The sequence below is a fragment of the Ammospiza nelsoni genome, chromosome 24 (assembly GCF_027579445.1).
Source record: "Ammospiza nelsoni isolate bAmmNel1 chromosome 24, bAmmNel1.pri, whole genome shotgun sequence".
NCBI lineage: Eukaryota > Metazoa > Chordata > Aves > Passeriformes > Passerellidae > Ammospiza > Ammospiza nelsoni.
In genome coordinates, this window is record NC_080656.1 from 7,867,325 (window position 1) to 7,890,720 (window position 23,396).

Sequence of the window (23,396 nt, forward strand, 5' to 3'; positions counted from 1 at the left end):
CTTGAAACCACCACTGACATAAATAAAGGCAAAGCGCTTACTACGTGTTTTTTATTATGGTATTTAGGGACAGGTTGTACTAATTTTGGCGAGCACAGAGTAAACCCAGGAAGGCTATGACTCCAAGAAATCCAGTTTCACCACAGCACAGGCAGTGTTTTCAAAAAACTCAACCGAAACCCAGGCGGCCTTCTTGAAAGTGCACGTGCATGGCAGCACAAGGCTTTTGGGGCAGCTCGTTGCCTTCCAGATTTCACTGGAAGTGTCTTTGGCTGTTCCGTTGGTTTCTCAGGGCTTTGCTGTCCTGCAGGAACAGAGATGGCTGTGAACTCAGGCATCACCTTTACCTGTGAGGGTGATAAGGCTCTGGCACAGCTTCCCAGAGAAGCTGTGGCTGCCTCATCCCTGGAAGTGTCCGAGGCCAGGCTGGACAGGGGTTGGAGCGACCTGGGATAGTGGAAGGTGTCCGTGCCCATGGCAGAGGGTTGAAATGGGATGAGCTTTAAGGTCCCCCCCAGTCTAAGCCGTTCTGTTGCCACAGGTCTGGAATAGGATGTGCAAATAGTAGCAGAAAAGGCTCCCTGTTGGGGGGAGGCACAGAGAGGATGTGCAGGGGGTGCTCGGTGCAGAGAGACCCTGCCAGCGGCTCTCAGGCTGCGTGAGTCGGGCTGCCAGCGCGCGGCACAGGCAGCGTGGTGACGGATCTTATCAGGGCCGGGCACGGCTGCGGTCACGGCCGGCTGCACGGCGCACGCGAGCGGCCCATGCGTGGGAGAGATAAGGGCGAGCGTGTGTGCCCGCCTGGCCCTGCACCCACGGCACCGAGCCCCTGGCAGAGCCTCACTGACCCTGCACCCACAGCATTGCGTGGCACCGAGCCCCTGGCAGTGCCTCACTGACCCTGCACCCGCAGCATTGCGTGGCACCGAGCCCCTGGCAGCACCCACTGCTCAGCCCCGCTGCAGCGCCGCCGGCCCCACGGCACCAGGGAGGGTCCCGGGTGGTCGGGGCACGGCACAGAGCCACCAGCCCACACCCCAGGGAGGGTCCCGGGTGGTCGGGGCACGGCACAGAGCCGCCACCCCTCGCACTTGGGCCCCTTTCTGCGAAACGGCCCCGTGCTCAGAACCGAAACCCTCCGCATCTCCCGCCCACCTCCCCCGCTACAGGGTGCTCTGCTGTTTGTACCAGGAACGAGGTGATTTCCTCTTCTCTTTCTTCCTTCCCCCTGTTCGTAGAAAAGATGCCAAGTGCCGAGCGCAGGGCAGGGCACTCCTGCGAGTAAGAGCAGTGACCAGAGGCGCTTGTCACATGTGAAGACTCTTTGGGCAGCTCTGCCCACACTGCCCCTACCTTCTCTTACACGAGTTGTGTTGGTGGGAACCAGAATGTGCAATGAAACTGCTTCCCTGTAGCAGAAAACCCGCTTCCCTGTAGCAGGAATCATCCTAGGAGCATTTTAACTTGGGTGAAAACCTTCCCAGTGGAAGAAAAGTGAAAAGTATTTGATTTTGCTTTCCAGTTTCCTGTCTGCTCCTTGGGTGAGGGATGGGGAAATGCTATCCTGACTTTGCCATGCCTCCCCTAGCCTTTGAGTTCATCATCACCCTGACTGAAGGGCAGCATTTGGTTGGGTTTTTTTGGGGGGAATTTGGGATTTGCATTTCTGGGGCTGTGGGGAAGATTGCATGTAGGGCTATAGGAAATGGGTGTTGTGGTGGGAACTGGGCCACTGGCAGCTCCCAGCCTGCAGGGCGCTGAGTCAGCAGTGCCTGAGAGTGGGGCAGCACCCAGGCTGCTAGGGGATGCCCCCAGACCCACCTGTGGGATTCCCCCAGCCCAACCCTGCCCACGGGTGTGGGGAGGGACACTGGTATCTCAGGATGCTGAGGCAAGCGCCTCTATTGATTTCTGGCTTCTCTGACCCTTTAGCTGGAGGCAGCTCTTCCCTCAGCGTTGAACCAAATGTAACTTAGAGTAGTGCAGAAATGTTTATCATCCTTCCCTTGCAGCAGTGAGCACTGTCAATGCATTATTTAGCAGGGTGGGCTCTGTGGCAGGCTGCCCTGGAGCGGGGGCCATGACCAGGCAGCACATGGGTGCTGGGGCCTCTCGTGGGTTGTGTGTTAAGGGTGCAGGCATCGCTGGGAGGAGAGCTTACACTGGACCTTGCGCTGGCAGAGAGACCAGTCCAGCTCTGCCTGGCCAGAAGATGGGAAGGGAATGGCAGAAGAGGGGACCGTGGTGCTGGGGGGCTGAGTGAGGGGTCACAGAGATGGGCATCTCCTGAGGATGACACTCAGGATGCTTCTCACTTCTCCCATGGTGCCATTGCCGCATGGTGGGGCACCAAAGGCTGGGCCAGTGGCACCGCTGGCAGCTGTGCCACATCCTCCTCTGGCTGGAGGTGGAGAACAGCTCAGTCCCTCATTAGCACCTTTGTTGCCAAGTGAACGAAGCGGCCGTGCACGGCGAGCTTCCTGCCAGCAATCCGTGTGTGTGTGTCGGGGAAGGGCCCTTCCATCGGCACCGTCACCGTCACCGCATGCGGCGCTGCGGCACGCAGCCACGGAGAGTGAGGTGCCAGAGCTGTGCTGCTCGTGCTCCTCCTGCTCTGGGGACTGTGTGCTCTGGGGACTCAGGGACCATGTACTCCAGGGACCCTGTGCTCTGGGGACCCTGTGCTCCAGGGACCCAAGGACCCAGGCACTGTGTGTTCTGGTGACTGTGTACCCTGGTGACCCTGTGCTCCAGGGAGCCAAGGACCCAGGCACTGTGTGCTCTGGTGCCCATGTGCTCCAGGGACCCAGGGACCCAGGCACTGTGTGCTCTGGTGCCCATGTGCTCTGGTGCCCATGTGCTCCAGGGAGCCAAGGACCCAGGGACTGTGTGTTCTGGTGACCGTGTGCCCTGGTGACCCTGTGCTCCAGGGACCGTGTGCTCTGGTGCCCATGTGCTCCAGGGAGCCAGGGACTGTGGCTCTGCTGCTCCCTGTGCCCCGGGCAGCCCAGCTGTGCCCCAGCAAAGTGCTGATTTACCGTGTGCCCGTGCCGGTCATCCTCCAGGTGCCACCGCTGTCACCTGTTGCACCAAGGGCTGCTGCTGAGGCAGCCCTTCTGCTCTGGTTTGCGGCGAGTGTATTTTCAATTACCTCTGGTCACCTCTCACACGGCGTCTGCCCTGGCTGTCTGGGTCAGACATGAGTTAGCTGCAAGTGTCACCGTGTTAAAGGGAATAACCGTGTCGCCTTGGAAGGGATGGTAACGATGGATGTTAATGCCTGTGGAACGACAGCCTGTGGCAGCACTCATTAAACAAGACTCCATTTGGATTGCCAGATCCCTTTGATTCTTCCTGCATTATCTTCTGCCTCATCCTGGCTCTGCATCCCGGCACTGGGGTTTTATTATTTTATAGGAGCTGTAATGTTCAGGCTGTGCCATGTGGCAGTGGTCAGTGTGCTCTCCCCACCATCCTCCTCCTCCTCCTCAGGGTGCTCTTCAGCAGTGAACAGAGAACTATTTGGTTGCTGGAGCAGGTGGGGGCTTCTGCCTCCAGATGTGTTTTGCAGCCAGAATATCCCATGTTTAGGGGTGTTTGTTGGAAAATCCATAATATTTGTATTAGCAAGAAATGGTTTTGTCATTTTCAGTGTCTGTTGCTGGTTACGTTTCCCTGTGTGTATAAACTTTGCCTTTTCCTTAGTAAATAATGCCAGGGAAATGAGGGTGAAAAGCATCATGACTGTGTGGGCACAGAGATGGGGCTGTCCCTGCCCTGCTGCCTGTCCCAGCCCAGCTCTGGAGTGGCCAGGCATTCCCAAAAGGACGTGCAGAGCAGCCTGGACGCAGCCCCAGCTGCTGACACTTCCAGCACAGCACTGAGCTGCCCACGGGGAGGACCAGCTGGGGAGCAGGAATGGTGCTGAGCATCATTTTCACCCGACATATTATTGCTCTTGCCAGAGCAGATTTGAAATCTATTTAACTTTTCAGTGCCCTGTACCCCCTTAAACGTTTCCCCTTTAAAGGTTTCCAGTGTGTTCTCGCTGATGGGTTACCTTTTCTTTCCCCTTGGGCTATAATTAGTGTCCTTTACACAAAATTGCCTTAGAATTGGATTTGAAGAAGATAAGAATCAAATTACCAGTATTTATCTTGAAAATTCCAAAAGTTCTACTGAGAGGTACTGTACAAGAAGGGTTTTTAAAATATTGTGCCCTGAATACACCAACCTCCCGTGGATCCCAGGATTCTCCTGAGGGTCACATCTGCAAAATACCTTGGGATGCAGAACAGGGCAAGGAGGGAGACAGGGTGGTTCTGTCCCCACCAAAGCCCTGCTGATGGGCTGGGGAGACGGGCAAAACACCTCCCCAGGCAGGTGGAGATGCTGAGTCAGGGCAAGGATCTCCCCTCCCAGTGGGTGACTGGATGCAGGGTGGGAGCATTGTCTCAGGCTGGGCTTTGGTTTTGGCTGTCACATCTGGTCCTATCTAGGCTGGGGAGGAGAAGCCTTTGAAATGCCACCCCTCTCCCATTTTTCCAGGCTCCCACCTGGGGTCCCTCCCCACTCTGACAGGCAGCTCTCCGATGGTGAGGCAAGTTGAGCACCAGAAAGGGATGAAGGTAATTTTGGTGGGCTCTGTTTTGACAGAAATTAAGCATCTGAATTTAAATGAAGGAGATGGAGAGCCCAGGCAGCTAAGACTATATTTTCATAGTATAAGCAGTTGCAGAAGAAGATTAATGGCATCTGTGTAAACACTCCATCGCAGCAGCAAGGGGCTGGGTTTTTTTTAATAGTTAGAAAATACTAAGGATGGCTGGAGGCAGGAGACACCGTGCTTCCCTTCTGCTCACACCTTCCACCTCCCGGTCCATCCCACAGTAAATATTCCAGCCAGCCTCAGCCCCGCTCTCCCTTCTCGCAGTAAATTACATATTAAAGTAGCCTGGTAACTGAGCACCGGTTGCTGCGCGATAAGCTCGGGGAAATCGATATGTTTGCCATGTGCCTGCTTGTTTATGACACCTGCCTGCCGAGCAGTTGAGCAATGCTCCGCGGGCCCGGGCTGCGTTCACGGGAGGGGCTGCAGCAGCACCAAAGCATTTTTTTGCTTCTCAAGTGAGAGATATTGCCCAGAGCTGCCTGGCAGCATCCTGCCAGGGGGTAAAATAACAGCAGCGATGATCTTTGGTGATGCAGAGCACGGGGAGGCAGTAGGATCAGAGTGGGGGTCACAGCTTCATTCGTTTTTGGGGCTTCTCCCAGCCCCTGCAAAGGTTTCTGCTCTGGTTCCATGTGCCACCTGCATGGGTAGGTGTGGGAGCAGAGCCCAGGCATTTACACGCTCATTTTGTGCACCCAGCGCAGGGAGGCAGCTGCCCACACACAGAGCTTGGCGGGTGGGGTTGGCATCTCCCGAGCTCTGTGCCACGAGGCAGGGGCTGTGCGTTCCCCCGAGTGACACACAGGACGCGTTGGCTGCATCCCAGTGCTCGGGATGTGCCCCAACCCCTCGGTCTGCCAGCAGCCAGCCCAGCTCCGCTCATGAACAGGGATAGCCCTGGCTGAGAAAACTCTTCCCCTTCTCAGCCCAAGAGTTTGGGTGCTTTGCCTGGGCAAGGGTGGGTGCCTGCTCACGTGCACCAGTGGGGCTTTGGGGTGGGAGCAGGCATTTTTTCTGAAATCCCAACTCAGCAAGCTGCAGTAATTGACCTTTTGACCCAGATATGAAGTTGGAAGGTAAAAGATACAGCTTGCAAGTTTTTTATAAAACTGTTGACCTCTCACAAGATTAACTCAGAGATAATAGTAATTATCAACAGTTTATGGTGGGTCCAGTCGATGGTGAACATTACCTCCTGCCTAAAACTGAAGGTCGGTGTTTTACTGCAGCAGAGATAACTGCCACGGGTGTTCACACTGCCATCGGCCAGTAAAAATCCCTGTACAGAGGGAACCCCTGAGTGGAGCCTGTGGGTAAACTGACCCATGGGATGGGTCAGTGCAGTGCCCAGGCAGGGGCTTGGGGATGCTGAATGCCTCAGGACGGAGCACACAGCCTCCCTGGCACTGTGCTGGCACACCAGGACAGCGGCTCCCGTGGCACACTTGGATCAGCAGAGTGGGCAAGGAGAGGCAGCACCCTGCTCCAGAGATACACGTCCTCTTCCCTAGCTTTTGATTGTGTGCTTTCACTTTTTATGTACAAGAGATTGTCCATTTAATTAACTCGAGAATGCAATTTCAAAACCACTAATGCTTTACACATGACAGCTTTTAAAACACAAGTAGTGTTCCAGTCCTGCGCCACACTCCCTCTGCCTCTTCTGGGTTGTTTTGGAGACAGACATTGCCTCCCAGCAGACCCTGATTCTTGAACAGGATTTGAACTGATTTGGGGTGTTTGATCCTGGCTTTGCCTTGTTGGTGTGCCTGGGCTGGCAGGAGCCTCCATAAGCAACAGCAGCTCTTCCCTCCATGTCCTTGTCTTTCCCTGGGTGTCACCTGTTAATCTCCAGCCATGAACTGTGAGCTGGAGCATCTTTTCTCTGGCACTGGTGAGCAGGCTTCATTTATGTTCTTTAAGCCATGGTTTATCTTTTTTACCTTTTTTTGGTAGAGCTGGTTTCTAATGGATGTGCTTCTGTGCACACCCTCACTTTTGACCCCTCACCTGAAACACCCTTCAGCTTTTCCAGGTTCTTTAGTTTTTACCAGGCACATTTAAATGGATGAGGTGTGGGGATGCTGCAGATGCTGCAGAGGCTGGCCAAGTGGATGCAGCATGGTCAGTCCAGACAGCCTATCCAAAATCTGCCCACCCTTGCTGGTGTGAGACCCCAGGGTGCTCTCTCTCTCTGCAGCCCCCACCCAGCACATGGATGGGCCCCAGAGCCAACCCCCTCACTGCTCCATCAAGGGGAGCTGCAGGTGGCTCTGAGGAAACCCCCGGTTTTCCCTCCCACGTGCCTTCCCCCAGCCTGGCACAGGGAAATCGGGTGGGAACCTGCAGGCAAGGCGCTGCATTTGTTGTTAAAAACTTGCATGCACCATCCCCCCCCCCCCCTTTTTTTTCCTGCTTTTTTTTTGTAGCTTAGAAACCTCTCTTTGTGGCAGAAGGCTGGGAGGGTTTGAATGCCACATCCCGGCGTAGGAGGCTGACTGGGACCATACGGCTTTATCATTCATTAATTCCTGTGCTCATTCATCCCCCTATTTAAAGTTCTCTGTAAAGACGGGAGCTACAGATGGTCTTTTGGTACCCGCTTTAGCCGTCAGCCCTCAGCCCTGACAAAGGGGTACAGAGGGAGCAGCAGAGTGTACAAAATATTTCCAACCATTAGAAATCGAGGTCTCATTCACTGGCAGCTCCTGTTTTGAAAGGGAATTTATGCAAGAGCATCGTAACCCCTGAGCCAGAGCATGGCCAGGAGTGGGACTGCTCTGAGGGGCATCATCAGCTGCTTTTGCCTGTGGTAATTTGGTGCCAGGTCACTGTTTCCAGCTTTATTTAGGAATGTATTGCTGTTAGACACCAACATCACGCTCTGGGTGCGGGAGGCAATGGCCAGAGTGTGCCTGGCAGGGATGCTGTGCCTCAGGGATGCCAGGGCAGCTCGTGCTGCCTGGTGGTGTGTCCTTGCTGTTTGCTGGCACAGCGGCCACCACGTTCCCAGCACATGGAGGGTTTATGTGTGGTGACAATGGTGTGCTGGGCTGGGGATGCACTGGGGCCGCAGTGCTGGCAGTGACACCCGTGACACCTCTGCCTGCCCACGCCCCAGTCGCCACCCGTGTTTCAAGTCCCACAGGGGATGCTCGGGGCTCCCACTGTCCCTGTGGTTTTGCCCCCAGGAAAGGTTTGCAGGAGGGCACTAGGGCTGTGGGGATGCTGGCACACAAGGGGGTGAGAGTTGCACCCCTTGACAGAGGAGGAATTGCCAATATCATAGATATTGTGGAGCTGCTGGGGCACACAGGGGACTGGCTGGCTGCTGCCAAGGGGCCTCCAGACCTGATCCTGGGCACAGCATTCACTGGCGTGAGCCATCCTTTCTTCAGAAAAGTTGGGACCAAAAGTTTTCTCATGGAAAAACCAAATTCTGCGATCTCGTTTTTGCACATGCTGTGCTTAAATATTAACACCAATTGAGCAAATTGCCTTTTAACTGCCTTTATTTGCTTTCATTAACGGTATAATTTAAAAGCTCCCGAATTTGCATGGAACCTGTTGTGCATGTTGGGGAGGGGGTGAGGCTGCTCATAAATGAATTAATGGTGAGCAAGGCTCCTCGGGGAGGTCCCACGGTGCCAGGATGGCTCAGCAACGCCCGGCCTCGGGACGCCGCGTACTTTTGGCCGGGGCCACAGGGAGTGGAGCGTGTTGTCAGTGCTGGCGTCCCGCTCGCAGCTTGGCTCGCCAGGAAGGTATTTATTTATTTTTCATCAAAACATGTTGTACACTGAGCAAAACTAATTATGGAGAGCTGAGGCAGCGTCTTCCTGTCGGTGCGCTGGCGCTGGACCCGGTGCGGGAGGGTGAAACTGCAGGGAAGGCTGCCGGTGCCACGGCTGGACCCGGTGCAGGGCCCTGCAGAGCCAGCAGCATCTGCCCACGCAGCTCTGCCATGGGGTGACAGCTCCAGCTCGTCCCTGGGCACAGATGTTGGCGTGGCTTTGGGAGCAGAGCCAGCCCGGACACGGTGGATGCAGCACAGCAGCCCCACGTGCTGCTCCGTGCAGTGCTGACAGCTCTGCTCCAGCTGTGCGAGCTCCTTTGACGCTTCCCATTTCCACAGTCTCTCCCAAAAATACGTGTTCTCCAAGGGGAATTGTGCAGTTGGATGGGCAGCAGTGGCCCCAGTCCCTGAGCTGCCGAGGTGCTTCCCTTGCTGCCATCTCCTCTTCCTTGGGGCTCCCCAAAACCCAGTGCAGTGCAGATTTGTTAATTTGCTGCCTTGACAAGGTGCGTAATGTTCACTTCCCAACTTGTAATTGGAAATAATTAGTTCTTTGTCCTCCCTGGGAACTCCTGAGGAGGCGGCACAGACCTGGGCAAAGGCATGGTGCTGGCAGAGGACGGGAGGAGACCAATCTGGGGCTGGAGAAGCATCTGGGGAATCCAAGTGGAGCCCGGCATTTCCAGCCTGTCCCAGGGCATCTCTCCTGCCGGAGAAGGACTGTGTAACAGCCCAGCGTTACAGTTTCATTCATCAAAGACACTTCCAGTGCCCCCGTACAGCAACACGGCTGCTGCGCCTGTCCCTCGCTGACAGCTCCCTAATTCATCTTCTCAGGGAAGGGGAGAGAAGATGCTGCTGCTCCCACTCGCACTGCCAGTGCTGAGGCCATCGCCCGTTCTCCCTCCCAAACTTCTGAAACCCAGCCAGCCCAGCATGAGGAATACTTTGGGAGACTCTCTGGGAGCCCGTGAGCACAGGGCAGGCAGCGTGCTCAAAGCAAAGGCGAGACCCGTGGCTGGGCTCCTGCATGCTTGGGGCTCTCCCATCCCCTCTCCAAGGCAGGTGTCTCTGCCCATCCCCAAAATACAGGCATAAAACCCCGGTGTGTGCCAAACAGTCACATCCCAGGAGCCCAAACCAGCCCTCCAGAAAGGCACGTGACAGTGCGCAGATCCAGGCGGTGGCAGGTTGGAATTGGGCATCCTTAATTCCAGCTACAAAAACACAATGTTTTGGAGTTGCTAATAATAAGAAAGTGTTTTCATCAAAGCTTTATTCGTCTGTGTGCTGACATCTGGAGAGCCAAGATAGATATTTTCCTTAAGACTGTATTTCCAAGCCATGAGCTCTTCCCTGGCTGTTAATTAATCCTTTGTAGTTTAGCGACTGATGAAATCATGACTCTATGAAATTTTAATCCTTGCGCTGTATAGGCACAGCCGACATTATCAGAGGACCCCAGGTGTGTGCTTGAAATTAGTTTGTTGAATCTCTTGCATATTTGATTACCTTATAAAACTCCTCAGGATCCAGGCTGCTCATGGGAGCAGCAGCAGCGTTTCCCTGTGGTTTGTGCCTGTTCCCTGGGCAGTTCCCAGGCGGGTGAGCCGGGGCAGGAACCAGGGGGGCACCAGGGAGGGGGCAGCAGCATCGTCAGCACCTCCATAGGGAGGTGAGGGGTGGGAGGCACATGTCCCCCTCATGGAACAGAGCAGCCAAGCTGTGGATGGATTCCATCTGGCACCTGGGGGCTGTTCCTGCTCCCTGAAGAGGAGCTCAGTGCAGGGAAGCAGCTCCTGGCCCATCCCAGCTCATCCCTGAGGCAGCTCTGGGGTACCACCCTGTTCCTGATGCATGTCCAGCCTTAGCCCTGTGGTCAGGTCATCAAAGAGAGTGGAAATTAAAACAAAATTCCCTCTACCCTAAAATTCTCCCCTTCATTTAAATTTCTCTGTGCTCCAGCACCCCAATAGCATATCCACTTTCCCCTGTCTCTCTTCTTTTGGCTCTGTGGGGACCTTTGCCATTTCCTGGGGGCTTCAGGAGCTACAGGCTCCCCCTTCCCTGGGGAGCAGCAGGATGATGCTGCCTGGACCATCCCAGGACTGTTGTCTCTGGAAAGCATCCGATGCATGATGCTGAATCCTTTTCCTGTGTCACAGAATCCCAAAATGGTTTGGGTTGGCAGGGCCCTTAAAGCTCATCCAGCTCCAGCCCCCTGCCATGGACAGGGACATCTTCCACCAGCCCAGGCTGCTCAGAGCCAGGTGTCCCAAGCATGCTGAAGGTCAGCAGGAAGGAGTGGCCGAGGCCAGCACTTTGCTGGTGCTCCGATGGCACACATGCTGCTACGGAAACCAGATGATGAATATATTTTTAAACTTGGAATCTGTGAACCGCTTATTATTTCTGAATTAGGAATCAAAACATCTGCATAATCACGCTGCTGCTGCGGCAGATGTACTCAGCGAGAAGGTCACTTTGCTGTTTTGTGGAGATCTTGTGTGACTCAAGAGCAGCAGCTCCACTGATGCCTCTGACACCCGTGTCACAGATCTGGATGACTCCAGAGCAGCAGCTCCCGTGCTCTCCTCTGACACCCGTGTCACAGATCTGGATGACTCCAGAGCAGCAGCTCCCGTGCTCTCCTCTGACACCCGTGTCAGGTCGGCTCAGCGCCGTGCCCAGCGCAGCCCGGGGCCGAGGCTGCCCAGCGCAGCTCCTCTCGCAGAGCTCAGCGCGTCACTGTCACCAGATGCCCCAAGAATGGGGACAATGATTTTGGAGGGCGGTCAGCGCCAGTTATTCCCAGCAGGGCCGCGTGCATCGCCACGCGTTAACCCCTCGGTGACGGTGGGGGATCGCGGAACTGTTCACATCAGTCTCCATCATCCCGAGGTGCAGCAGAGATGCAGGGCTGATCCCGGGGCTGGCAGAAGCTGCTGACACCCGGTGCCATCCCTCAGTGCACTTTGAGTGAATTGTGCAGTGGCTGCATTCTGAATCCCCTTCTGAAAGCTGCAGATCTCAAACCTCTGGACCTGTGGCAGCATCTGTGCCCCCCTGTCCTGCTGTGATGGACAGGGGAAGCTTCCCACTGCGACTGCATCCAAGAGATGCAGCTGATGGTTTCCCATCCGTGCTGTCCCACCTCTGGCAAACCCATGGGCCCTCTTGCCTGGGGGTCTGGGACACACAAAGGGAATGTTCACATGGATAAAGCTCTCTCCTGGGGAGTTCCATTCAGTAACAAATATTGAACACAGATCTGAAACCAGGGCCTTGGAATACATTTTGAAAAAAATCTGTATGCTGCCCTTTTTGCTGTGGGCAGTTTGTCTTGTCTTTTCCCAACCCGTGGAGCTGGCAGCATCGTTCCAGTGGGATACTGGAGCAGCGGGTGGGAGATGCTGCTGCACGTGCTTGGCCCAGGCCAGCAGCAAATTTTGAGAGTCGTTGCCCTTTGGCAGCATTTGCTCACATTTGTTGTGGACAGGCTCTAAAAAAGATTGGAATTGTATGTTGGGTGTTCGTGGCTGGTTCTTGTCAGGTAAGGCAGGACAGCAGGATCCTTTCCTTGGCTTTTTTCAAAGGGGAAGTGTTGGCATCATGTGGAATGATGTCACTCCGCTGCATCTGGTTTGAACTCATAAATTAGCTCATGGTAAGTACAAATATTGTACAGGCAGGGAATTTCAGTGCTCTCTATTGATAGCTGTCCCCTCCCCCTGGTTGGTTGTTTGGGGTTTTTTATATTAAATCATTCAGAAATAGTAAAATCTTTATTTCCAGCTTCTGTAAGATTTATTTATTTGTTTGTTTATATTTAGCTGCAGTGGTGGTTTGAGGGCAGGTTTTTGGTTGGGTTTTTTTTCCTTCTTCTTAATTTATTAAAGTGAAAGGAAGGTCTCAGCTCCCTTCCCCCTTCCCTGTGCCCTTAATAGCTCTCCCTGCTATTTTAATCCTCTGGGCTGGGAGCTGAGGGCAGAGCGGTGACTGCAGGAGCCACCAGGACCAGGGCCCAATCCAGTATCATCACCAAGGGTTGTAAATAGCCACATCAGGGGCAAAATCGCCCTCTTGGCAGCTCAGGTGTGGTGCTGGTGTCGGAGGGTGGAGAATGTGGGGTTTGCTGCCACTTGGTGCCCGCTGACCTTGGCTTCCTGCTCTGTCCCCACTGGAAATGAGATGTGGCACCACTGCCTTAATCTTGATAAAATAGATCAGGGATGAATCAATTTCATATCGATTTACCTGGGCAAGGGAGACACCATGGGAAAGGGGGTGGCAGGGAGGATTTTTGGGGAATGCAAAGTGGCGCTGGTCCCGTTTTGGCTGCCCAGTGTTCAGTGCATCACGTCTGGCTGGTGGCTGCCCCTCGGGCAGGGCACCGCTGTGATGGCCCAGTGTAAATAAAATCAGAAGGCTCCCATAAAACTCCCTTATTGCTGCAGCACAAAGTTAGAACCACTGGAGGTTTGTGCTCCCTGGCACTCGTGTGCAGCAATGAATATTTTATAGGAAAGGAAATACTTAGTGTCTGAATCTTTTTATAGCTCTGACACTCCCATGGGTGTGAGTTGCCCCTCGGACCCACACCCTTTGCCAGCACTGATGGGGCTGAGCCCCTGCGGTGTCCCCCAGCCCCACAGCATCCTCTGGTCCCACTGCCCACAGCATCTGCCAGCCCCACACCCCGCAGGAGCCCTGTCCCATGGCATGGCGTTCCTGGGAGGTGCAGGGGAACAAACCAGGGAAATGCACAGGATGGATGGGGGAGATCAGTGGGCTGAGGATCTTGATCTGATGCTTGGGCATTGGGAGACGCAGCAAAACCACTGTGGAAGTCCCAAGTGCGGATTTCTGTAGGGACAGGACTCTGAGCACCACACTCTCTCGTGTTTCTGCCTGGCTTTAGACTTGTCAGGACTCTGCTGTTTCTCTTGTGCCATGCAGCCTCCCGATTCCCCCACTGCGTTTCGTGTCCAGAACATGGATCAGGCAGGATCCATGGGCAGGGATGTGCAAGCCCTGCAGCCGTGGGTCTCCCATGCCAGGCTGTTCCAGCCCCACGCTGCTCCAGGCTTTGTCTCGGGGCTCGCTGCTCCAACAGGTACCGAGTGAGCCTCAGCTGCGCCGGTGCCTTCCCTCAGCAGCGAGGGGCTCTTGCCTTCCCTCGGTAGCCGGCCACCCTGCCAAGCTGTGCCCTGGCCCGGAGATGACAAAGCGCCCTTTAGTTAATTGCAGAACGGATCGCCTGGAGTTAAAAGTTCTGATTTATATGACTATGGCTCTAACTGCTCAATAACATGGGCCCGTAATCTACTTTCATTTCAAACAGAAGGGTGATTTATGGGGCAGCATGCCGCTTTAGCTCAGAAATGAGGTGTTCAACATATGCTCTGTTGACATAAATTTGGAATTTATCGCTCCTGTCAAAACTGCCTGTTGGACAAAGGTGCGCATTAAGGCAATAAATGGCTTGGAATAGTTTTCTGTCAAATTTCCTAACCATTGTATTCACTCTGTTTGAGGGGAAAAATACACACTTAAAAGTAATCAAACAGCCAAGAGCCATGTGTCTTTTTCAGCACAGAGGGAGGGGAGGGGAGGGGGTCTCCCCTGCTTCCCAAAAGGGGTGGTGGGGAGGGGCTGGGATGCAAGAGTTCCTCAAGTAAAGAGAGCAGAAGGCTGTTTTAGGCAGGGTTTTAGGCAGGCAGAGCAGAGATTCGCTTGTGGTGGCAGTGGGACACTCGCAGTGGTCTTTAGGTGCCAGGACTGCACCCGTGCCCATGCCCAGTGTGCTCCTCCAAACTCCTGCACCCTGCCAGGCCCTGCCAAGCCCCTGCATCCCCGAGCACTGGTCAGCGGCGTTTGCCACCGAGCCCGGCCTTTTCACACAGAGCACCCTGTGGGGAAAACTCATAATTTTTACACCACGCAGTCTCGCTGGAGTCGCCGTGCCTTTGAAGTGCTTTTTGTGGGGCATTTACAGGCCTTTTTAATTACCGGCAGCTTGCGAGGGGCCAGCCTCTCGCCCGGCTTTTGTTTGCCGGGCTGGGCGGGGAGGGGGGATCGCTGGGCTTGCATTCCGCCTGGAGAGCCCTGGCCAAAGCCTGGGCTGGGGCTCCTGGGCAGGGCTGGATCCAGGCCTGGGACTCTGTGCCACGGGCATCCCTGTTGCCCTGGGCATCCTCATTGCCCTGGGCCACCCTCTGTGCCAGAGCATCCTCGAGTGATATCTCATCACCTGGAGGCTTTGGCTGACTTTGTTTCCATGCACTTCAAGTGGGACATTGTGTAGGAATGAGAGGAAAACCTTCTTTTTACAAAAAAGGCACTTTTCCCACTTGCCTCTGCTCTCCATCCCATGGGCACCTTCTTGGCTGATGTGCAGGAGAAAGAAGCACAGTTGCAGCCTCATGTCAGAATAATAAAACATGGTTTATCTTTTGGCACGGAGTTTGGGCAGCGCTGGCATGTATTTTAACGCCCTTCACTCCCCCGCCCCCTCTTTCTGGAGGCACAACTTCAGAAGCACATATTGATCTTTCCCCTCAGATCTTAACAGCCCGAGCAGCCGTAATACCTTGCTTACATCTGCCAGGTTTTTGTGCAGTTTTGCAACATCTCCTTAATCCGGCGAGCAGAAATAGAACGTTTCAATCATATTTCGCTACCGGGAAATGGAGCAGATAAAGCTCTTTAAGACCCTGTTGAAAGGGACCGTGCAAGATGGCGAGTGATAAGAACGTCCTAGAAGCAGGCGCTGAGCGGAAAACTTTTGTTGCCACAGAAATTTGTTGATAGAGATATTGCAAGTAAATTACTCTCTGAGCACCCCTGTGCCCCGTTGAAACAATGCAGAGAGGATGTGATTTGGGGACATGGTAGTGCCCTGGGCAGCGGCAGGTGGATTTCCAGGGCAGTGTGACACCAGTGGGGTTGGGGGTCTCCTCATTTCCTTATTTCCCCACTCTGTGCTGGGAAAATGGGAGAAGAGGTTGAGCCAGCCATAGGTTTGGGAGATGCAGACGAAGGAAGCTTGTTCTTCTGTTTCTCTGTTTCTTGAGAACAACCCCAAACCTCCATGTTTTACTTGAACTAATTAACCGGTTAGACTGTAATTCAGGGAAAAAGTGTTCTGGCCTCAGAAGGGGCAGTGTGGACCCACAGCATGACGTGGGTCTTCCTAACAAAGTGATTTTAGCCCGGTGCAGGAGCGAGCACAGCCCAAGCCAGGGAGTGTGACAGGCATGTCCCAAATTAAAAATGCAAAATGAGAAGGTTGTCACTTATTGAGCTGCTCGTTGGCAGCGGAGCCCTGTCAGGAGGCTGGTGTTTTATTTATTTTTGCAAGGCGGATAAATCCTTTGGATTGTAAACCTTCTTGGCCTGAATTCGTGCATGACTCCTAATCCTCTGCTATGACACAGTGAATTCAGGACAAGCCTGATTAATAATTACATTATACAGCAAAGTTGAGAGTTGAAACAGCTCCTGCTCCTTCCCTTTCCCCCTCTGCTCTGCAGCATTCACTCACTGCTGGACATCAGGGGTGATGCTCAACTCTTCCCAAGCTGGTGTTCAGTATCCTGCAGGGTGGGACGTGGGGCTGGCAGCCAGGGAACAAGCCCCTGAGCCCCATGGGGCAGGGCTGGTTTGGGGCTCTGGCTCTCTGCAGCAGTGAGGGGTGATCCTGTTGGAGTCAGAGCAGCAGCTGCTTTGCTCCAATAAAACTTACACCTCAGGGGAAGTGCAGCAGGAGCTCGCAGGCACATGGTCCTCGCAAGCCTGCACAGCTGGGGCTGAGCCCTCCCGCGAGAGGGGCCACATCCAGCCCTGGACAGGACCACTCCTGTTTTGTCTTTGGCAGCAAGGCAATAGAAATACTCTCGTCCTGCTGCAGCGCGATGATAGATGGTGGCTGCGAGCAGAGGTCAGCACACAGCTATGGGCTGTGTTACTCCTCAGCACGCACAAATACTTCTCTGTTTACAGCATCCGATGTTGAAACTTTGCACATGCTGCTGCCCCGAGTCCTCCCCGCCACAGCCACAGGTCTGAGCAGCTCAGGGTGACCGAGAGCAGCAGCCCATGCATTTGGGGCTCAGGGGCATTGATCAGCTGGCTATGCAGCACAGAACCAGGTGGCTTTGCAGAGTCTGTTTGTCACCAGTGGAGGTGGGGAAATAAAGCACCAAGCCCCCATTCCACATGTTCTGGTCATTGTGTCCCTCCGTGCCCCCTTGGCAGCACAAGCTGTTGTGGGGACCGAGCCTGAGGGTGCTCCCCGGTGGGAGGTGGGGGCTGAGCAATGGTTGGTCCCAAAGGGGAGGGGAAATGGGTCTGGGGGGATGCCAGGGGCAGCAGCAGTGTCTTGGGAAGCAGATGGGATTGGGTTGGTATTTTCAGGCTTGGGCAGTGCTCCTTTAATGCTGCCTCCTCTAAAGATCATTCCGCTTGGTCCAGAGCTTGGTCACCCAGAGGTGGAGCATCGATGTCTTCACAGCAAGGAACGGGCAATAATGCAGAGTCTGGCCACCGCGGCCGAGCCTGGCACCCGTTGCTGGGATCAGTGCCTGTGGGCAGTGCCCTGGGCAGAAAGGCCCCTCCAGGCAGGATGTGGGGGATGCTGAGCCCCCCGTGGGGTGGGAGGCACACTCGGCGTTGTGCAATGCTGCCGGGGCGTAGCTCGCTGTGTACCTGGGGCTGCCAGGAAACGGTGAGTGGCATGTTTCCTGTTTGCGAGCTGGTGGCTCTGTTTGTTGCTTGTGATTTGTGTCATGCCGAATTTGGATGGAAATTGGGATTTGGTTAGAAATACACACAAACAACCTCTTAAAGTGGTTGGGGTTTTTTTTTGGAGTACAGTGCCTTTTTCAAAAGCACTCAGAGCATGGGGAAGGAGTTTGCCAACACAGATTTTGCCTTAACTCCAGATTTCAGATTTATCGAGTTTATTAAAAGGCTCCAACAATAGCAACAATGACAAACACTGGTGGGGAGAGGGTTGTCTCCTCAGTCCTGGGGAGTCACGTGGGATCCCCCCATCCGTGCCCTCCCTCTCAAGCCAGCTCTGACTCTGGGCAATGTGGGGGCTGCAGGAAGCATCAGGCAGTTTCTGGGTGTTGTTTTGGGTCACTTCCCCCCGTCCCAGGACTCACCCCTCTCTGTTCTTCCCTAGGAAGCTGCACAGTGGGATGAAGACGTACGGATGCGAGCTGTGCGGGAAGCGGTTCCTGGACAGCTTGCGGCTGCGAATGCACTTACTGGCTCACTCAGGTGGGTTGGGAGGGGCTGCTGGGCTGGGCACGGGGGTTGCTCTGTCTGTCCACCCAGGATGCTGTGGCTGCCCAGCTCACACGTCTCCTCTACAGCAGACACGTGCAGCGCCGGCTGCACCCTTCCCCGGGCAGCGCGTTGCAAACTTGTTCTCCAGTGCCCAGTAATTTGATTTATTTAAATTTTCTTTTTTGGAGTTTGTTTTCAGTTCCTTAATTGTGGAAATATTTTCCAGACTAAGCAGCTTGGAATAACAAACTCTACATGCCACGCAGCTACTCATGGTCAGCTCTGCTTGTAGCGTGAGCATTGTTTCCACCTCGGGCCCCCACCGCAGGTTCGTTAGCAAAACTGCAGAATTAGGCGTTCTCTGACTAATGAATCCAAGTAGCAGGTTCACAGGCTGCAGGGCCTTTAATTAAATAGATAGGGGAGGGCTGGAGCACTGCACTGGAGGGAAGACTTGTGCTCTGCAAGTCTATGTCAGCTGATGTTCCCCTTGGGGTGCAGTCCTGGCAGAGCTGGGGGTCTGATGTGGGGACCTGGAGACAGCCAGGGGACCCCTGGACCCCAACACCATCAGGAGTCCTTGTCCTCCTGCTCCAAGGACAGATCTCTGGGGGGTAGCAGGTACTGTAGTCACAGATCTGCTTGCACGTAGCTTGGCAGTGAAGCTGTATTCCATTTTAAATGCTGTTATACACTTTTATCTGTATATTATTTTATATTTTACCTGTTTTCATTTCTTTTTCCCCACTTCCTCTTTTTCCTGGGGTAGGGGGGCACTTCGTCTGGCCAGTTGCTGCTTTCTGATGTTTGGTCAATAGTCCTGACCCCATTCCCATCCCACTGTTTTTTGGGCCAGGACCAGCTCCTCAGGGTGGCTGCAGACAGCAGCAGGTGGCTGGGGTGGTCCCTGGGATGCTGTTGCCCCTGAGTGCTGGAGTTCAGATGCTGTTCCCCCCCAGGCCCGGGGCTGAGGATGCTGCTCCCCCAGCAGTGGCACGCACGGCTTGTGTTTGTTATGGTCGCGCTGGCTCACAGCCTGTCCCTGGCAGGCAGCCAGCTTTGTGGGTACAGTATGTACAGTGAACGCTGAGCCAAGCTTGTCATCACACAGGATTAATTTTTTTTTTTTTTTTGTAAATCCGGCGAGGACTGGGGGGGTGGGGAGAGCTCTGCCTCGAGCTCGCAAACAGCCGCTGCAAATTCCAGCGCTGTTATTTATTAAAGCAGGAGACCTTTGCACCTCTTGCCTCGCCTCCCCCCGCCGCCAGCCCTGGACGCGGGGAGGTTATGCTGGAGCAGTGCAGGGCTCGTGTTCAGCCCTGAAGGCAGCTTTGCCTCCACACCAGTGGACCCTGTGTTTAACTGTGAGTTTGCAGTGGGATGGCTTGTGTCCCCTGGCACCCTTCTCCAGCCCCGGTGCCAAAGGGCTTAAGGGGGTTAACATCTGCAGCTTCCCCATCGAGGTGTCGATGGGCTATGGTAAAGGTTCCTACTGAGGACCTGGTTGGGGAGCAGCCCTGGGGGCTGTGGTGCTCTGTGGCAGCCTGGGCTGAGCACACGGTGCTGTTGTGCCACAGCCTTGCAGGTGCAGGGTAAATACTTGGCTCCATGTTGACTCTCAGTATAAAGTGTAAATGTAAAGCCTTTAATGCCATGCAGAGTCTTTCCCTACCTGCTGCCCACACTGCTGGCAGACAGACTCTCAGAGATCTCTGTGGCTGGCATGGAGAGTTGCCCTTCTCCCAGAAAAGCAAATTGTCAGCAAAGGTGAGGTGAGAGACCCAGCTTGTTGGTTCTGTGGTTCAGAGCACCACTGGTTTGACCAGGGAGGCTGATCCCAGCACTGCTGCTCCCTCAGTTGCATCCTCGCCAGAGCTGATGCTCAGTGATGCTCATTCTCAGCCTGGGGTGCTGGTTACTCAGCACCTGCTGTGAGCTGGGTTTGTTCCCCAGGACAGGGAGGAGAGGGGATTTCTGTCTGTCCCCACCAGCAGAAATGGCTGCTGTGGAGATGGCTGTGCTGCCCTTCTCCACTCTGGGCTGGGAACAGTGGGAACAGCCGATAGTGTGCAGGGATGCTCATGGGCAGCATGGGGAACATACAGGCAGCAGCCCTGCAGACCCCTGCCCTGTTGCTTCACACCCTCCCTCCCCACCCAAATACGCTCCTCCACCATCAGGAGAGGCAGAAGAAAGCCCCGAGGTCCTGTTGGGGGATGGACGAGCTGTCCAGGGAGCAGGGGCTACCGGGGGAGTGGGGTCCAACGTACTGGTAGGGATGGCACCTCAGACAGAAGGGCGCGGCACATCCACATCCCACCCTTGCCTCTGTCTGCCAGTGGAAGGAGAGGGGGCTCATCCCGGGCCACCCACCCCCAGCGAGCATCGAGCATCGCCCCGTCCCCAGGCTGGTGGGCTGTGCGGGCTGAGCGGGGCTGTGCGGGGCTGTGCGGGGCTCTGTGGGTGTGCGGGGCTGTGCGGGGCCCTGTCCCCCGGCGGGTGGGCTGTGCGGGGCTGTGCGGGGCTGTGCGGGGCTGTGCGGGCTGAGTGCGCTCCGGTCCCCTCGCCCCGGTGGGTGAGCTGTGCAGGCTGTGGGGGCTGTGCGGGGCTCTGTGGGCTGTGCGGGGCTGTGTGAGGAGCGGGGCTGTGCGGGGCTGTGCGGGCTGAGCGCGCTCCGGTCCCCTTGCCCTGGCGGGTGGGCTGTGTGGGCTGTGCGGGGCCCTGTCCCCCGGCGGGTGGGCTGTGCGGGGCTGTGCGGGCTGTGCAGGCTGTGCGGGGACATGCGGGCTGTGCGGGGCTGTGTGGGCTGTGCGGGGCCCTGTCCCCCGGCGGGTGGGCTGTGCGGGGCTGTGCGGGGCTGTGCGGGGCTGTGCGGGCTGAGCGCGCTCCGGTCCCCGCGCCCCGGCCGGTCCCGCGGCGCTCCCCGGGGACGCCTCCGCCCCCCGGCCCGGCTGGCCGGCGTCCCGCGCTCGGTCCCGGGTGATGTCAGCGGCCTGCCGGCAGGTCTGGATGTTCTGCCAGCGTTCCCGCGTTTATGATCATCCGCAGATGTGCATCCAAGAACACACTGTACCCACAGCAGAAATTAATGCAGGCTTGACTGCCGGCCAAGCCGCGCACACGGGGGAGAGGAAGAAAGAAAACAAAAACTGTTTAATGCTGTTTATAAATTATACACTGGCTGATGAAAAATACATTTCTCTTAGCCCCCACCCCTCCCCTCCCCATCCTCTCTGCCTCAAGAGCCTGAACTGAGACCAGAAAATTATGGTTTGCTTTTTAGCTCCTGTTTTGGCCGGGTTCCTGGACCTGGCCGCTGTGTTGAAGCCAGCTTCTTGCTTCTCCCCGCCCTCACCTGATGAAATACGTTTATTTTTCACCCACCGTCTCTCACCGCTCTCTTGGTTTGGCTGCCCCTTGTTATTGACATTATTGACATTATTGACGTTATTGATGTTATTGAAGGTGGGGTGCAGAGCGCGGTGCCAGGACCCCTCACGCCCACTCAACGCATCCCGTGTCCATCCATCCCTCACGATGTCCATGGCCATCACTGCCCACCTGCTTTCTGCTGGAGGGGGGAAACTTCCCAAACTTCCCCCCAGGCGGTGGTGCTGGAGACCCTCCTCACTTGGGCCGGGAGGCAAAAGGGGCAGGTGCCCCCCCGTCCCTGCCCACCCCTCCCCGCACGCTCGCCAGCCATTTACGCCGCTTTTGTGTTGTTTTTAATACCGCTAATGTTTATCATTTGCCCAACAGGCTTGACAGATTTTGTTTCCTGTCGAGCGGCGGCGGTGGCGGAGCCCCCCCGGTTGCCAAGGAGCCGCCTCCCCGCACCGTCACGGGCTGATTTGGTATTCCGCGCGGCGCCCCGCCGCATTTCTGTATGCAAGACAAAGTGTTTTGATGGAGGACGATTGCAGGAGTGTCTGGAGGCTGTTTGGAGTTTTATGGGCTGTGCAGTACGCGCCGTGCTCGCTCGCCGTGCGGGGCTGCCAGGGATGGGGTCTGTAATTTTTTCCCTGTGGAGAGGATGCTGCTGGAAAGAGTGGCAATGGCAGGGGCAGCAGGAAAGGGGGTTGTGTAAAAACCTGCCAGTTTGGGATCCCAAGTCAGTTATCATCATTAATAATTTTTATTACTAATTTTTAATGCAAATGCTCCCTGCTCCAGCAGTCCCTGTGAGGCGCAGGGGTTGGTGGCACTGCCTGGCCAAGGTTGGTGATGGTGTTGCTGCTGACCACCACCTCAGCCAGCCCCAAGCCCCTGCTCCATCCCTCCAGCTGCTTTCCCAAGGCTCCCCAGGGCAGCCCATGCCACAGCATCCTTCTCAGACGAGTTTCTGGCACTCCGGCTCAAGGTCCCTCCCCACTCTGTGCTGCCCACACCTCACTTTTTCTGATATTAGTTATCACCTTTCCGTGGCACTTTGGGAAGCAGGAGCTGAGGCTGACTCTCCAGGCCTGCTCTGCAGCTCTGTCTTTTTTAAGCCCTTCTTGGGTTTCTCTACAGTATTTTTTTAGCACAGAGATTTTCATGACTTGTCTCTTCCACTTGGGTGAAACAGGGGAGAAGGGAAATAACAATAATGATAATAATAATAATAATAATAATGGCAATAATAAAGATCCGAAAGCGGCTTGATGTGGGCAAAAGAAGAAAACAAGAGAATGGGATAGAGAACAGGCTAAATTTAAAATTGTAATTGGCTGACTTCCACAGGCTTGCGGGTGTTTTAATGACTCATAATAACTTCATTTAAAACCAGCTGAGCAGAAAATAGATTGGAGAGGAGCCTCAGGCCATTATGGATTTGTTTTTTTTTTTTTGACAAGCTCTGTTTTCGGCAGCCAGGAAGGCACTCGCAGAGGGCTCGGCTGCTGCGCTCCCCGAGTTGGTGGTCTGCCCAGCAGAGATTGTATAGAAGCTGGGCTGGCTCTCCTCTTTTTTTCCCTTTTTTTTTTTTCACTGATTAAAAATAGATGCCTTGAGGTATTATTTTAGCATCACTGTGGTTTGGTGCTTTTTTCTTTGCACTTCTGATGTGGTAAACGGAACATAAATAAAATTGTTTTTGAAATTACTGAATTAATTAGGTAGTAAAGCAACGGCAGTGCATAAATTTTCTTGCCGATTTTTTTTTAATCCATATTTCCCCCCTCACATCTCCATCTTCTCACCAATTACAGCCTGTTAATAATATACAATCCCAAATTTTTATTAATCGCTTCTGCTGAGGGAGGGGATGTCACATTCTACTGATGGGGCCATTGTGCCAAGCCAGCAGTGGGGCAGGCTGGATCCTCCCCCACCCCTCTCCTCACCAATTTCCCATCTTCCTCCTCCCTTAGCCATCTTCCTCCTCCTCCAGAGGTGCTAGCAGTCCCTCTTTTTCCTTTATTCCTTCTCTTTTCCTGAGCTAGAGCTCAGCATGCCTCTTCCATAGCCCCACGGAAGTTTCTCCTCCCCAGGAAAGTAATGAAATGATGGGCATTGGGAGGGACTGTTGGGGTGATGGTGGATAACAAGATGAGCTCTGTCATCCAGCCCAGCGAGCTAGGCCTGGCTGGTTGGGAGGGAGCTGCAGCCCCTGCCCATGTCCTGGTCCATGGGGCACCCCACTCCCAAGAG

The 23,396-nt window shown here is 54.9% G+C and overlaps 1 protein-coding gene across 2 annotated transcripts in view; it reads left to right on the plus strand.

The window, feature by feature from the left end:
* ZBTB16 (zinc finger and BTB domain containing 16) overlaps positions 1-23,396 on the plus strand; it is a 53,628-nt gene that overhangs the window by 9,606 nt on the left and 20,626 nt on the right. For both annotated transcript variants that reach the window (XM_059488296.1, XM_059488295.1), the window contains one exon: positions 17,659-17,756. In XM_059488296.1, coding sequence (XP_059344279.1) covers positions 17,659-17,756 — 98 coding nt within the window. The remainder of the gene's footprint in view (positions 1-17,658; positions 17,757-23,396) is intronic.